Source organism: Alligator mississippiensis, chromosome 3 (assembly GCF_030867095.1).
Source record: "Alligator mississippiensis isolate rAllMis1 chromosome 3, rAllMis1, whole genome shotgun sequence".
NCBI lineage: Eukaryota > Metazoa > Chordata > Crocodylia > Alligatoridae > Alligator > Alligator mississippiensis.
This window is the reverse complement of record NC_081826.1, coordinates 206,069,580-206,086,231: the sequence shown is the minus strand read 5'-3', so window position 1 is coordinate 206,086,231 and position 16,652 is coordinate 206,069,580. Positions and strand designations below refer to the sequence as shown.

The 16,652-nt window shown below is 51.0% G+C and overlaps 1 protein-coding gene and 1 long non-coding RNA gene across 5 annotated transcripts in view; one reads left to right on the top strand and one right to left on the bottom strand.

Moving 5' to 3' along the window:
- The first annotated feature begins 11 nt into the window (after positions 1–11).
- The window catches only part of PTCH1 (patched 1), a 78,230-nt gene continuing 61,589 nt past the window's right edge, over positions 12–16,652 (top strand). The window contains exons 1-2 of one of the 4 annotated variants that reach the window (XM_019478072.2): positions 12–160; positions 8,196–8,388. In XM_019478072.2, coding sequence (XP_019333617.1) covers positions 92–160; positions 8,196–8,388 — 262 coding nt within the window. In that variant the 5' untranslated portion in view covers positions 12–91. Of the gene's footprint in view, positions 161–5,877; positions 6,457–8,195; positions 8,389–9,813; positions 9,884–9,908; positions 10,495–16,652 lie in introns of those variants that run through there. The other 3 variants (XM_006266607.4, XM_014608746.3, XM_019478073.2) reach the window with 3 other exon arrangements.
- LOC109280789 (uncharacterized) lies at positions 2,565–5,826 on the bottom strand. The gene is made up of 2 exons (XR_002087206.2): positions 4,000–5,826; positions 2,565–3,355 (listed from the first exon to the last, which is right to left on the bottom strand). It is a non-coding gene; the product is annotated as an uncharacterized LOC109280789 (long non-coding RNA).

The following is a 16,652-nucleotide window of genomic DNA, read 5'->3' as shown; positions in this document are numbered from 1 at the left end:
GGAAGGGAGGGGGGCTGGGGGGGGCCAAGGAAGAAAGGGAAGAAAGCAGGACACGAAATCGATGTGATATCAAAGTCTCCCTCGGCGCTGAATGCAATTTCGCAAGCCCGTCAGCTCCCCAACTCCCACCGAGCTGCTCCCCGTGAGAAGGGGAAGGATGGTGAGTACGAGACCAGCTTTGCCATTAAGAAAAAAAGAGAAAAGAAAAGAAAATCGCGTGTAACGGGGCTGCTTCCTGGGAGAGCCCCGGTGGGGGGAGCAGGGAGGGGAAGGGGTCTGGGGAGCAACCTGGCTCCTGGAGCAGGAGGGAGGGAGGACGGCAGCTCGCTCCCTGCCAGGGGACGCCGCTCTCCTGCTGGAGCCGGGGGGATGCCGGCTGCTGCTGCTCGGCTCGCAGGGGTGGCGGGATGTGGCCCGGGGAGGTGGGTGGGTGGGTGGGTGTGTGCTGGGTGGGGGGATCCCATTTTCACGCTTGGGAGGGTCGCCGCCCCGGCTTCCGTTCATCAGCCCCCGCCGGGCTGCTGGTTCCGGACGAGGGGGGAGCCAGAGGGAACTTCTCTCCGCGGCTGGGACCCGGGCTGCGAGGCCACAGGCCCGGGGCTGGGCTCGGGGCGCCACTGGCGGGGACTGGGCCATGCCTCTGTGCCTCGGTCCGGCTGGAGAGCACCCGGGCGGCGAGGCCGGGGCGTCTCGGGGGGCGGGTGTGACCCGGGTCACCTGGTGTCTTGGCATCTGCCACCAGGGGAGGCCAACAAGCCCTCGGGGCTTGCTCGATCGCGGGCAGAGAGGGAGTCCTGGCGCCTGGGGGAAGCTTTGTGCAGCCTCCTGTGAAATGGGCACACGCAGGAAGAAGGAACTTCCCCCTTCTCCTCCTCTGTGGCTCGTGTGCTGAGCTCCCCCAATCCCCCGGCTGGCACGGGAGCGGGAAGTCCTGGACCTCACCCACACAGCACGGTTTCTTTGGGCCAGTTGGTGCCCGCTCGCAGCAAAAGGAGAGGAGCTGGGTTTTCTGGCCAGCCTTATTCTTGGTTTGCTCCCAGCACCCGCTGCAGACACTGGAGGTTGATGGGGTGGGCAGCGTTCAGCCCTATTTTGTGTTTGCACTAGATCAGGCCAGGGGGTGGGGAGCAGAGGCAGCCCCGTCCTGGGAAAGGTGTGGTGGGCAACTTCAGGAAGCGAGTCGGTGGCCAGGGTGGGCATCTGCCAGCTCCTAGCGCTTCCCAGTGTCAGGTCGGAGGTCTTTCACATCATTTCAGCACCAGCTTGATAGGTATATCTAATTTCTGGACAGGGCTATTACAGTCATTGTGAAGATGGATTCTAATCTGACAATATATTTGAGCAGGAGTTCGTGTTGGTCGGGAAGGGCTGGGGACAGAGGGGGGCCCTGGAAAGGTCTGCTGGCTTTCAGGGGCCGGCAGATAGAAATTTGACAAGGCAGCTCTCTCGGAATTAAAATGTCTTGGTCTTCCCTGCCTTCAGCCTTATTTCACACACACATCCACACACACACACCTTTTATTTTCTCCTGCCTTTGCCACAGTCTATAAAGCCCTATTGAGACATGTAGGCGTGATGTGTAAACCGGATTAGCAGTATGAAAGCAAGACACACAATGAGCCTGAATTGTTTTACTTCCTTTTCATTTCTCACGCCTATATCTCTAATAAATTTGTTGCTCCAGCAGTGGGTCAAAGGGATCGTGTCGCTCGGCTTTTTCTTTGTTTTTTTTTTTTTTTTTTTTGCTCCCCCCCTGCCAGACCCCATGGCAGAGATCAGGAAAATGAATGGTCTGCGCCTCCTGCCAAACGCGAGAGCCGAGGTGTATGGTTACAGAGCCCGGGTGCGGTCCAGAAGGGCTAAAAAGCTCTCCAGGGGGACTGTCCCCCCTCGGTGCACACTGCGGGGCTGAGGGCAGGCTGCCAGGGAAAGGATCCGGTTTGCAGGCGATGCTGGGGTGTGCGAGAGGATGACAAGGGCTGCTCCCGCTCGGATCCCCCGGCGGCTGCAGAGCCGGAGGAGGCTGCCCGGAGCGGGGGCGGCTGCAACGCCCTGCGCTGCCTGGCTGATGCTGGAGATCGCTCATTTGCTTCTTTGTGGCGCGCGGAGCAGTTCTCCATTAAAGGCGATCAGGGGTAATTAGCCGCATTATTTTGACAAGTTGGCTCGAGCAGCCTCCCTCGCCTGTTAGTCCCGAGGAGGGAGGGCGAGGGCGAGAGCGAGGGCAAGAGCCGAGCCGGGCTCCCTCTCCCCAGCCCTGAGCCCCCCGCAGCACCTGCCCAGACACACGGGCGAGATGCTCTGCCGGGAGGAGGACCGGGCGGGGGGTGGGGAGCAAGAACAGGGTTTATTTGGCGATTGCATTCAAAGGGCTGCAACAGCGGGGCAGGACATCCCCCCTCCCCCCCACAGGCCTTATTGGGCGGCACAGCTGGATGCCAAAAGGAGATCGGGGCGGGTGTGGGGGGCAAAACCACCCCCGGGCACAAAAATGACAGGCGAGTGAGCGCCCTCCAGGTCAGTTTTGTTCCTGCCGGGCAAACAAACAATCTGGAGGGCAGGTGTTTTCTTTCAATGTCCTTCCTTTATTCATGTAACCGGATGCTACAGGCAGAGCAGTGATGGGGGGTGGGGGGGAAGCCCCCTAACACGCTGCAAGAGTCGCCGTGAAGCCATCAGCAACCTCCCAGCCCCTACCCCTCGGGGCTGAACTCCTCTGCCGGGCATCTGTGCCGGGCGGACAAAGCCTTGGCTGGGGATGATCCAGCTGGGGATGGTCCTGCTCCGAGCAGGGGGTTGGACTAGATGTGACCTCTCGATGTCCCTTGCAAGGCTCCTGCTCCGGGATGCCAGGGGGGCATATAGGAAGGCGGGTCCTTGGTGCCAGGCACCCGGAGGGGCCAACTGGGCGGGCCCTGCCCACCCGGGGGGAGCGAGCCGGGCCGGGGGAAGGCAGAGCAGTGCCGGCGGGAGGTGCCACCTCGGAAGGCCTCCTGCAGGCGAGGAGCCGGGCGTGTTATCACCACTCCGATCTGTGGGATCCTTGAAGTTTAGGGTAAAGAAAGGAGAGGGGGAGAGCCCCGGGTGCGGAGCCGCGGTGACATGCGCAGGGCATGCATATTAAAGCCAACAATGCTTACAAATGTAAATAAGGGCAGATTGATTAGGAACAACATTATCGCTGGGAATGCAGCACTCGCATGCATCAGCAATGAGGCAAATTGGGGGCAGCCACCGCTCCTGACCACCCAAGTCGAGACAGACTTTTACTCTGACACTTCTTCCTCCTCCTCCTCCATTTTTTTTTAAAGCGCGGCAGAAACAAGGCCAATTAGATCCTCGCAGTAATTCATCTCTGGGGTATGAAAAAAAAACAGACCACAGGGGGAGAGGGAGAGATTAAGACACCGCTTGTTAAATCTGAGCCTCCCGATTACACTGGGGGCACCAACCGGCAGGATTTATAGGCGCCGGGACAGGGCGGGAAGGCCTACCGAGGCGAAGCTGCCAGGCAGGAGGCAGAGCCCGCGGGCTGGCGCCTCGGCCCCCGCGCAGGGGGGACAGGGTGGTACAGGGAGCACCAGGAAGCAGAGGGGAGATCATTGCCCCCCCACCCGCCGTGCTGGGACCCGCATGCAAGCCCCCTGCACGCCCGGTTGCTGCATGCATCCGCCCCCTGCAGAGCGCGCGACTCCGCAGAGGCCCCGCGGCGCGGGAGCCGCGCGCCCAGCCCGCTCCCTGGAGCAGGTTCTACCCCCCCACTCGGCCCGACCCGACCCCGCCACCACAGCTGTGCAGACTGAATGGGGACGGCTCCCCCCGCCTCGCCATTGGCCCGGAGCGCCCAGCCCGGAGCACCATTGGCGGGCGCGAGCCGCAGCGCCCGCCCCCTGGAATGTACTGCGGCTCGTCTGGCACGTCTCCCGGCCGCCAGAGGCCAACCGAGCAGCTGCCCCTCCCGGGCACCGTGTGGGCGCCTAGCGCGGGTTCGGGTCGTACCATCTCCACCCCCCTTTCAGAATCCGAACCCTCAGGGCCCGGCCGAACCCGCCGCGCACTTGAGGAGTCCGGCCCAGGCGCCCGTGTGTCACGTGACGCCGCTGGGCCCCGCCCCCCGCGCGTTCTTTTTTTTTTTCAATGAACACACACCGCGCGCCCCTTAAAGGGACACGGCCCCGAGTGGGACCTGCCCCCCTCATCCCAGTGGTACAGGCTGGGGGGTGGGGTGCAGAAGCACGAGGGGGAGTCCCTGAAATGCATGCAGATGGGGGGGGCAATGCGGTGCAAAAGCCACCTCCGGGGTGACAGCGCCTCCTGCAACCTGTACAGAGGCACAGCCCCCCCTTGCACCCCTAAAAGCGTTTCCGATGGGGAGCATCTCCCTACACGGGCATCTCCTTCCCCCCTCCCCAAAATCAATGCATTGATTTTTAAGTATCTATTTAAAAGCAACTCATTGATTTTTGGGGTGCCAACAAATAAAAATAGCCCCGAAACAAGCTGGCGATTCACGCGGAGCGTGAAAAGCCTCTGGGGACTGAACTTGACATTGAAAAAAAATTGTGGCGGGGGGGGGGGGGGCGAGGTATTAAGCGGACTTTGCTGCAGAGTGAGGCTCGGGACCCCCACGCTCAGTTAAACCGCGCGGGCTCCTTGCCCGGCTTTACATCCCTTCTTCTGGGTGTTAAATTTCCATGGTGTGTTGTTATCATCATTACCATCATCATCATTATTATTATTAATTATTATTTGCCCCCACCCTCACTGGTCCTTTCTTGCAAGGATCTGTCTCCTCTTTAGTTAAAAGGAGAAAAGAGAGAGGGAGGGAGGGAGAGAGAGAGAGAGAGGAAAAAAAAAAATTGGCACTTTCCCTCGCAGTATCCACCACCCTGTCATTATTTGTGCAAGCCTGGGAATTCAGCTCGGACCTCCCAGTATTTGTTGCAGCTTGAGGCCAAGGTGCCTCTAAAAGGATTTTCTTTTAAAGGCTTTAGAAATCGTTCCGTGGGTTTCTTTTTCTTCTTTTTTTTTAAAAAAAAAGCAAAATATATTTTTGAAGGTGGATGTGCAGTAAAGGCTTGCGCGCGTGTTTGTCTAAAAGCATCTCGTAAAAAAAAAAAGAAAAAAAAAGAAAAAGAAGAAACCGTTGTTGAAAAGAAAATGAAGAAGAAAAGGTGGGGAGGGGGTGCGGGGGGAGAGGCATTCCTTAATGGAAGTATTGCATGCAAAGAAGGCTGGATCTCTTTAAGGCTCCCCCTGAAGCTGGAGATGCACACACAAGGGTTGCCTGCCTGGGTGGTCTCTCTACTTTGGTGAGCTGTTGCTAAGCAGCTAATAATAGTCATGTTTGCTGAGTAATTTCTGCCCTCCCTGAGCCAATCGCGTCCCAGAAAGCCCAGCCATCTGACAGCCCCAGGGGCGGGATTTGAGGGCTTTTTTTTTTTTCTCCTTCTTTCCCCTCTCTCTCCTCTCCCCCCCCTTCACCCCTCCTCCTCTTTATCCAAATGGAGAGAGTTCTTTTTTTCTTCTTCATCTCATCTATTGAATCAAGGAGCTGCTGCTTGCTGCTGCACACACACGGAGGGAGAGAGAGACACACACACACGTCCAGAGGGAGAGGGGCACCGCGGAGCCGCCCGCCCTGGGACTCAGAGACAGCTCTGCCCTGAGCCAGACTGGGACCGCGCGGCCAGAGGCAGCGGCGGCAGCGGCAGCACCTCCACGGGGAGCACGGAGGAGCCCCAGCCCGGCTTGGCTTTGCTTTTCCACGGAGCAAGACCGAGGCGGCGGGGAGGGAGGGAGGGAGGGAGGGAGGGGAAAGGGGCAGGAGAGGGGGGGAGCCCGGTTTCTTTGCAGCTGCGAGAAGCCAAGTGGAAGCGGGAGGATTAAACCCCCAGATCCCGGGCCGGGGGGGAAGCCGCCGCACTCACCCGCGCCCCGCTCGCACACACGCTGGATGCGGGAAGCGGAGCCCCCCGGATCCTCGCGAAATGTTGCAATGGAAGGCGCAGGGTCTGCCTCGCCGGGAGCCGCCGCCGCCGCCGCAGCCCGCGCGGTGTGAAGAGGTGGCTTGTCAGCAGCAGCAGCAGCAGCCGGAGAGAAGCGCCGCCAGCTCAGCCAGCCCCCGGTGCCCCCGCATCGCCCCAGCGCGGCCGCCGCGCGCCGCGGGGAAGCCCAGGCGAGCCAGCCCGCGGGTCGCCCAAACAACAACAGCCGCCGCAGCAGCAGCCCCGTCCCGGCGGCGGCAACATGGCCTCGGCTGGTAACATTTCGGAGCCGGAGAGCAGCGGCGGCGGGGCTGGCGGTGGCTGTAGGGACCCCGAGGGGCCGGAGGGGAGCGGCAGCAGAAGGCGGAGGAGGACCGGGGGGACCAGACGCGCTGCGGCGCCCGAGCTGGACTGTCTGCAGCGGCCGAGCTACTGCGATGCAGCTTTCGCCTTGGAGCAGATCTCAAAGGTGCATGAGCCTCTGGCTGTGCGTGCGTGTGCGCGCGCCTCTGGGTGTCTGTGTGTGCGTGTCTTTCCAGCGATCTTTTTTTTTTTTTTAAAGGGGGGTGTCTATTTTTTTTTTTTTTTTTTTGCATGGAAGGAGGAGATGGGAATGAAAGAGCCACCAATAAAATGCTGGGAGAAAGAGGGGGACGTCTGTGAGTCCGTGCGGAAGAGCCTGCCCTCCTCGCCGTCCTCCTTGCCCCCGGGGGGGTGGGGTGCTCCCCGGCTGCTCTCGTGCAACGCTGCCCGGGACCCTCTGCCGCCTGCCCTCCTCTTTTGTGGGTCGCCCTCTTCTCGGTTCGGGTGCCCGGCTGCTCCCCATCCCTGCGGAGCGCTGTGCCGCTGCCTGGCAGCCCCGGCTTCCGACGGGAAATGGGGATCGGGAAAAGATCGAGGGTTTTTTTTCCGGGGGGGGGGCAAAGAAAAGACGGGGGTTTCCTTCGGTCACGTTTTCCAGTCCGCGGGGGCATCGCGGCTCTCGGAAGGGAGCAGGCTTGGAGGAGAGGAAGTTTTGTCCTGTTGAAACCCCCGGCGCTTGGAGGAGAAGTGAAAGTTGTAAACAAATTGCCACCTTAAATCTGCCTTGCAGGTCAGGTCCCCCCATCCCCTTTCTCCCCCCTTTCTATGATCCCGGATCCTCGCTTTTATTGTTAATATCGAAAGGCTCCAAACGCAGGGACTGACTCTGAAACAACAACCCCCTCGTCCCCAAATAGTCCCGATCGCTCCCTTTTGCAAGGCAAAAAGGTTCCTAGCAAACCCCAGCGAGGAGGCATCGCCTTTCTTCGGAGATCGGTTCATTTCAGGCAGCAGATTTCTTTAATTTTATTTTGGGGGGGAAGGCTTTGCAAGAAGTGGAAAGGCAAAAAAAAAAAAAAAAATCCATGTGGCTGCCCTCTTCCGTTCACAAATATTGTCGTAACTTACAGATGGCTGCTCTGCTTCACCATTCCGATCACACAGCGTCTCCAAACTCTATGGAAATGAATGACTATTAAGCTTATGATCACGCAGCATTGCTCACCACGTGGGTCGGTCATTTACTACACACACAGTCGGGGCCGGGAGCTGGGGAGGGGGGAATCGGCAGCAAATTGGTACAATGCAGCTTTCCCCCCACCCCCTTTACCGATGTAACAAGAACAGGAAAGGGGGATTTGATTTGATTTTTTTTTTCTTGGCATGTTGAGATTCATCTGCTTTGATTCTTGCTTCCCCTGTGCTGGCAATCTTGCCAGCATGAATGAATTTTTGATTACAGAGCTGCACTGATTTGTATTGCTGAACTGATGGCAGTGACTTGCTTGCAGCAAGGCTGGGATGGGCTGGATGGGAGGGCAGGCAGAGGCTGTCTCATTTATCCGGATCTCCTGCAGTGATGTCACCCAAAACCTGGGTATTGATTTATGAATAGGAGACTCAGCCGTCTACATGCACGTCTTAGTCCACACCACTGTGTCCGGTGCCTGGAGGGCTGCTCCACAGAGACATGGGCTGCAGTCCAAGGTGTCTTGTCCAGGGTTCAGGTTGTCCTCTTCATGTCCCCGCTCATGGATGCTCTGAGGCTCCTGGCACTCCTGCGTGAAGATGTGATGATGCTTGGAGGCTGCTAAGAAGGAGGAAAAAAGCATGCCCACGCTGTGCGTGTGGGTGTCTATCTGTCTGTCCCAGGCTCTCAATGGCTGCCCTTTTCTTGCCTTGCAGGGGAAGGCGACTGGAAGAAAAGCACCGCTGTGGCTAAGAGCGAAGTTTCAAAGACTATTATTCAAACTGGGCTGTTACATTCAAAAAAACTGCGGCAAGTTTTTGGTTGTCGGCCTCCTCATCTTTGGGGCTTTCGCTGTAGGATTAAGGGCAGCTAATCTCGAGACCAACGTGGAGGAGCTCTGGGTGGAAGGTAAGACTTGGTCCCTGCTCTTGGGAGCCCTTTCTCTTTCCTCTGCCCTCCTTAGGGCACCTCAGGGGATCCAGAAGAGATCCTTGCTGGGATCTTCTGGAGCTCACTACTCCCCCCTCCCCCCCGGCCCCCCATGAAGGTCAAGGCAGCAATTTGTGGCCAGCCTGTCACCCAGGCCACAAGTGTTGGCTAGAGCAGCGTTTCTCAACCTGTGGGTCAAGACCCAAAAGCGGGTCGCAACAATATATGAAAGGGTTGCAAACACACTTGAAAAATGCATCAAAAATAGGTTCTTCTTTAAAAAAAAGTGGGAAACCGTGGCTTTTTCCCTGGAAGGCTGGCAGAGTTGCAGCCTGCAAAGGGGCTGCTTGGGGACACACTGTGAGGCTGGGACCTGGGGGCTCGGGTCGCCATCATAGAGGACAGTCCAGTTGTCCTCTTGGTATAAAACTGGACACCTTTATGTCCTCAGAAGAGAAAAATAGAGGACATAAAGGTGCTGGGTTTCATATCAATAGAGGACAGAGCAGCAGAAAACGGGGATGCCCTCTATGGTGGCCACCCTATGGGGGGCAGTGGTTTGGAAGCAAAGGGCACTGGGTGGAGACCGGCCATTGGTGTTTACAAATGGGTCCCGGTACAAAAGAAGTCGAGAGACTGTTTTAGAGCCATTTGACAAAGGTGAAGTCCTGGTGTCATTAGTTTGCATGTGGCCTTTAAAAAATAAAATATATATATATATATATATATATATATATATATATATATTTTTTTTTTATTATTATTTTTTTAATGTGGCTAGCAGCCACACTGAGGTGATGGGGGGGGGGGGGGGAATTGATGGTTGCTTTCGTGAGTTGGCTGGAAGCCAGGTGCAAGCCTACAAAGAGGCTGCTGTGATGTGGTCGGGGCGGGGAGGCCTGGGGAAGGTGTGTAAGGGAGGCTGGAGGGGCTCACTGGCGTTGCGCGGATTGTGCCACCGGGCTGCGTGCGCGGTGCCAGGGCAGGGACCGGGCCGCGGCCGGGCGCGGGGCGGCCGGCGAGGACGGGGGGAAGTCCTGGCAGCGCGGCCCCCGCGGGAGAGCAGCGCCCGCCCTGGCCGCAGCCCACCTCCGCCCTCTGCCCCTCCGCCATTTTGCAAGCGCGAGCGCCCCGCGAGCGGGCGCGGCGGCAGGCGGAGCGTGATGAGCGCGGCTCGGCGGGGCTGTGCGCGTGTGTGGTCCTGTTTTTTTGGACAGCTTTCAGCTGGGGGGGGGGGGGAGACATTTGTCTCGAGGTAAACAGAAAAAAAAAAAAAGAGAGGGAGGCAAAGGCAAGCCAGGCTGCGGCGCCCAGGGGGACGGCTTGCAAAGCAGATTGCAGCCCCCTCAGGGGGTGGGGGCCGTTTCTGCTGGGGGAGGGGGGGTTCTTTTTGTCTTAACTATAGATCCAGCTATTCCAGCCAAGGCAGCAATGTGTGACCAGTGGAAGTGTTGCCTAGATCCATTTGCCAAAGGTGAAGTGTTGGTGTCATTAGTTTTCATGTAACTTTAAAAAAAAAAAAAAAGTTGCCTGCTGGGGAAAAGGTTTGGGCTGACCCCAAACCCTCCTCACTCCCTGCGCCTCCAACCCTTTTGGGGCCTGATGCTTCCTTTGGGGATGCAAGAGAGGTCAAGGGTGTCTCTCTGGATTTGCGCCCATTGCAAGGGAAGAGGTGGCTGGAGCCTGTTGAGGTGTTTTGGTTTTTTTTAATTATTTTTTGGGTTCTGGCAAAACTGGTGTTTGCTCCAGGTCAGGTTCTGCCTTCACACTGCGTTGGTGTCAATCCAGACTACCTACGCGGACCGTGGGACTTACTCTGGATGTACGTCAAAGTAGCTTACAGCAAGAATTTGGCTCATAAAAAGTTAATATGGAAGATTGCAGAGCCAGTCATTACTGAATGGCTCTGTGTGTGTTGAGAAAGCAGTGAAAGGAAAGTTACCAGCAGACCATGGAGGTAGCCTGTCTTGCTTTATGGATGGAGCATGGCATATGGGACCAGACTCCTTTCCTGCTGACCTTTCTGGCAAACGTCCCACTGAGCTTGTTGGGAGGAGGATGAAGTCTGTGGAGCAGTCTGTGAGGGTAAGAATTTAGTTGCTAACTAAACCTTCGTATGCATGTCTATTGGAGCAGCACCAAGTACAGTGGGTCCAATCTGGCACCCCCTGCTCAGCTGCATGATGGTCCAAGATGAGAGACATGCACTCAGCAGCGGGGATGTCAGTGCAACTCATCAGCCATTGCTAACCTTCTTTATTACTTCCGCAAACAGGTTTAGAACAGGTTTTTTTCTTTTTCTTCTTTTTTAAAAAATCTCTTAACCCTTTGTAAGATTTGGTTGAAGCATTTAAAATCAAAAGTTCCACAGCTTTCGTGTCTCTGGTGTTTCACAGATAACGTTTGATTGTGATATCCTGGAGCACTGTTTCTTCTGTGCTCCAGAATATTTAGCATCTTGATACTGCTGTAACTAGTCTTCACCCACTAGGAAGGGTGGTCCCATCTTGTCCCACCTGTTTTTTCCTGATCGCTTAATGTCAAGAAACTGCCTGATTACAGCACTGACAGTTTGTGTGTGACGTGCCCATAGTGGAAACATGTTTCTTATGGAAAAATATAATTTGCAGTATAGCCTCTTGGTTTAATTACTGCTTTGACCTCTTTTTATGTCATTATTGCTTCATGGAAAATAAATATTTTCCCCAGTATAAAAATCTAGCCTAAATAAACCTCAGACTATTCATGTGTACATGAAGTTTTAGTACAGTTGGCTATATTATGAGTTGACCTATCAAACTTCAGATTTATTGGGTTTAGGTTTCATATCTGAGTTTAAATAATGTAAACATTAAAACTCTGAATTTAGAAACCTCTACATTCCTAGATTACTGAAAAGGTTAGTTAATTAAGATGAAAGAATATTCTTAATTTAAATTAAATTAACTTGTAGTCTTCCCAGACTACCACCCCATGACCATCAACAGATATGTCTGGCTAAGTTTTGTGTTTTCTCAATAGAGACTATATAAATGTTCTGGTCACGAACATGGGTGCTATACAAATAAACCAAATGAATAGCAGTTGCATATTTCTGTGGTTAAAAGTATAAACAAAAGAGAGGGCAAAGTGAGGAACAGAGTCAAGAGAGGCATAGCAAGAGGTAGTTTGGAAAATGCTGTTCCTCCTGTGTTTGAGTGTTGGAAACTGATGCTCAAATACCCAATCCCTGTATGTGTATGTGTGTGCACACATAGCCCTAACTCCTAGTCTGCCAAATTCTTATTTATAGTACACAGTGTGCAAGGTATTGTACCACTACAAAAGAAGGCAGTTTCCTGCCTCTTAGATCTTAATAAAGCTCTTTTTTAACAGGCAGTAAACAGAATTGATCCATTTATTAAAAGAGATCTTTTATTCTGCTTTTATACTTTGTTTAATAAGACAGTTTGAATGTACAGAGCATCATTGGCCAAATACAGTGAATTTCTTAAAATAGATTTACATGGCAGGTGCAATAAAATGAGTTGTATTTTGTTGCTAAAACTTTTTAAAATGATTACCCCAAAAGGAGTCTCTAGTCTAAATACCAGCAATTAATATGCTTTATGTACAGTAATGCATTATGTACATTATGTACTTGATGTACAGCAATGCATTTCTGAATACCTTGGGACATAAAAGATAATATCCCATTGAAGCTTGCTAGGAGTAAACTATTAAAGTAAAAATCCTAAGTCAATTAATTTATAGTGAGTGTGAAATTTGAATGAGTTTTGAGATCTTCTAGATTCTAAGATAAATGGTTAGTACTGTATGCTTAAAGCTATTACAGCTGAAGTATTTATATAAGAGTTGCAAAAACCCACCTGGTGGGTAAGTTCTCAGAGAGAAAGAAAAAGAAAAACAGCTCTTAAAAGCTCATTCTTGCAGCTTTCTCTCACTAGTCTCCTTCCTTCACAACTTGTGCCAACACACTTGGCCTTCTGTGTGCCTTCTGGTACCAGAGTGGCTTTCCCCTGAATCACTTCTTGGCAGTAACAGTATCTTAGAGGAACCTTTTTTTTCCAACTTGATTCCACTCTTGCTGCTGTCCAGGAGTTGTTCCTTTATGTCCCACTGTCACACTCCTTCAAACTGCTCCATAAACCCCTTTGTCCAATAGGCCATCATTGCAGATTCTGCCATAACTAGGACTCTCCCTTTTATTAACTCGGAGCTAATCGAAAGGAGTTACAACACCAGGATGTTTTTAGTTTTGGGCCTCATGAAACTCCATTTTAACCTAATGGGAACACAGACACTAGGACTTTTATATAACTATGAACTGCTTGCTATCTGCTATCTGTGCATACTGTTGCAAAAGACTTGGCTTTTGAAAGGAGTTGTGCATATGTCATCAGCAAGGTGCCCAGATACCACTCGGTGGGGGCTGTAAGAACCTTCATAAGAGAAGAGATGGATAACAGGTACAGCTTTTATATGCTGTGAAAGTAGGACATATTTGCCAGTTTTAAAGAAACAGTTTGGTTTTCGAAAGTTGAAATATGACAACTATTGAGGGTTGAAGGAGATTATAAAAGGGGAGAAATGTTCCTCCTCTTCTTGACCTCTTTCATCCCACCTTCATTTGACTGTTCTACCTTGCTTGCTTTTTCCTTTTCATTGCCCCCCACCCCCATTTCTTACCCTCCAGTTAGGAGATTACAGAAAAAACCTCAATATTCAATGCAGTGTCCAAGCTAGAAACAATAGAGATCTTGCTGTTCAGAAAAGAAGGCAGCAGTGGTACAGGTGATCCTTTTGTGTCACAGGGAAATGACAGGTGCAATGACATTTTGTGTCACAGGTGCAATGACAACCATTTGTCACAGGTGCAATGACAACCATAAGGCCAGCTGCGTCTGATATGCAGAGCTGTTCTCCTTAGGCTGGAGAAGGGAGGGGGTTGGCTCACCTGCTACACAGAGTACTCCGCTTCAGTACCTGGGGCAAATCAAGCTCATTCTAACCACAACTGAATCAGCATTGACTGTGCAAGGCAGATGGATATAGCTTGCAAAGTAAAATCCCACAGTGCCGATCAGCACATTTTCTTTGAGGCAAGCTTGCCCTAAATTCTATCATGAGATTACCCTATTTTTGCCACTTCAAAGTGGTAGGAAACCAACCTACCTGTGCCCCTTGGCCATGGGGTGAAGGGTGGAAAACAGAGTGAAAGGAGCAGACTAACACTGTACCCAGGTTCTCAGGTTGCATAACCTGACACACCAAACTCAGGTGCAGTTGAAGACAGGGGTGCTGCCTTGCTTTACACTATTGCTTGTGGAGGGACAAGGACAAGTGGTAACAAAGATCTTTGTGGGTCTGCGGCTGCCAAGGAACACCTCCCTCTCAGTGGACCAAGTCAACGTAAGTTTTGTTTGAATACAGACACAGAAGTTGGCCCAGTCAAAACTATTGTGGCTTCCCTGCTTTTTGCCTGTACTTTCCCTATAGCACCAGAGCAACTTCATTTTAGTTGTGCCTATGTTTTGCATTACTGCCTTGATACAAAGTGGAGCAGAACTTCCTCTGTTGCTAAATCCCAGCAGCATGCCATAGAGCATGCTCTGACTTGAGGTATCTTCTCTATTGACATTTTACGACCACTGGACCCTTCCACACAGCAAAAGGATGAAAGAGGATTTAACTCTGAGAGAGCACAGAAGGCTCTTTTTTTGGTTCACTTTGTTTATATATTTGGTAAATGGCTTTCTGGTGGTGGTGGTAGTAGTAGTAATAATTTTAAAAGCTTTTAACAAATATTTAACATAATCAGTTTGACTGCAGAAAATTATAACCAAATCCAACACAATACTAAGGTTCCTGTGATACAGTAGCTCAATCTGTAAACTCCCACTATCTGATATTAAGTTGATTCTCCCAGTAGGTATAATGGGTCACTGAAAAGTCTGTTTATTGGAATAAATTTAATGTCTCCCATTTTGTCTGGAAGAATTGTGTGCTTCCAGAGTGCCTTTCAGAAGTAGCAGTAGCAAAGTCATGCTAATATTATACTGTTATTTTTCAAAGCAAGCTGTGATCAAAATTGAAGAATTATTCTGCTAATGCTTCTATTTTCAAGTTTGACTAAAGTGTTTAATACTTAAACTGAATGTACATTTATGTGTTAAATGACTTTAACTCCTGTTATATTTGAACTATCTCTAATCTATTAAAGTGTTAAGTGGAAATGGATAAAAGGCTTTGCTTACACTGGAAATATGACTGTAGCCTCTTAAATTTAAACTAAATCAAAGGACACTGGTGCCCTCAACCCAGTCAGTACAGCTGAACTCATGTTCTAGAGAAGCCAGGGCTCAAATGGGCATAGAAACTGAGCTACCATCTTTTTTTAGATATCACCTGTTTAGATCAGGGTTGATGTACACTTATGAGTCCGTGTGAGAAAGCATGTACCTTAAAAGATAAGGTATGTTTATCTTAAATACTTTGGGAATACTGAAAATACCACATGTGTGGCTACTATTTACATCATTGCAAAGATAAGGGGTGAAAACCTGGCCCTAGTGAAATTGATGGCAAAACTCTCATTGACTTCAGTGCTGCAAGGATTATACCTGAGATTTGTACAAAACCATAACAGATAAGTAGAAATGCATTGCTATACTTTGTGCTGTACCTAGTCCATGAATTACAAGAGATCCTGTTCTCTAGTAGTGGTACCTTTTGAGTTCTGAATTTGATGGAAAACTGATGTAGTTTTTGTTTGGGTGCTTGCATTTAAATATAAATATTTTTTATTTGTTGAGTTCCTGTAAAGCCAGCTGGTTGTTATTTCTAAACATTGTACCTTATGGGTAATGTTTAGGCACAGATCTGCCCCTGTGAATCCATGCATGGAGCGGGGTTGCCTCCCTTCCTCTCTGATAGTGTATATGCAATATGGTGTCTGTATTTGAGAGGAAGCTCTTACTGCTCCACCATCTACCCCATTCACTCTCCTACACTCCATATGAATCTTTGTGATCCAAGGAGTGCTGAAGATGGAGGGAGTTTCTGCAGCACAGTTGCTGCAGCAATCCAGGTATGCAGTAAAACAGTTGAATGCTGCATTGCTTTCCTTTGGGTTCCTCCTGTTAGCAGCTGAAGGAGGTGGACCTCCTGTTGGAGTTATATCACACAAGGGGTTGTTAAAGGGGCCAAAGCCATACCTAGCAAATGGCTTCTGTCTCTGTGCAGAATGGGTCACTCTTCCCCATGGGACCCTCAGCATCTGGAGGTTTTAGAGGATTGGTCTCTCAAACCTAAGGCCACCCCAAGTGCAACTCTTAACTAAGTTCTCTTACTTTACCAGTTTCGATTTTCCTGTTATTAAATAGACCCCCTGTTATTAAATACACTTTGTTGTGGGTTTCTAAAATGTAGTAATGCTGCACTGGGCAGGCACGTAACAATTCTTGACCCTTCAACAGGTTTAAAAGCTTGTACATGCAACTGGATGTTTCAGTTTGTGTATAACTGTTGGGAGGCTCCAAAATATGACAGCTTCCAGATGTATGAACCCACTGATCCTTTTGTTTAGATTATGCTCCACAGCTGATGCCTAGATTAGTGCTGGCTGGACAAAGCTATGGGAGATTTGTCTGGTTTCCACAATGCCATGTTTATATTTCATTTGGATTTCTCCTTCAAAGCTGACCTCCTTTTGACCTGCTAGAACTGCGTCCACTAGGATGCTAGCTTTAACTTGTCTGCAACTGCTTTTCTTTTCATATCTAATGGAGTATGTTCTCAACTTGATGCTCATGTGCTTACATGCATGACTCCTGTTAGCACAACTGAGTTACACACTTAAATCCCTATGTGTCCAGATGCAGCTGTGTCCTTAAGAGTGTCCTCTGCCTTGCACCCTGGAGTGGGTAGAATTTGAGAATATTTAGTTTCATTAAGGTGCTGATGTGGAGATATGCCTTGTGGAGATACGGAGATACTGCTTGCTAGATTGGTTCTCTTTATAAATGGAGCAAAATTGATGATTTCCAGGCTTTGCGCAAGATCTCTAAAGGAGATAATGTATGAATATAAGTTACTAGATTAAGTTGATCTTTTTGTATTAAAGATGACTGAAATAGAACTGCCCAGTTATCCCTAACTGTCTTCTGTCTATTCCATATATGCATCCTAGGTCAACATAACTATTACAGTACATGTCATTTTCATAATCTTTCTTATTCATC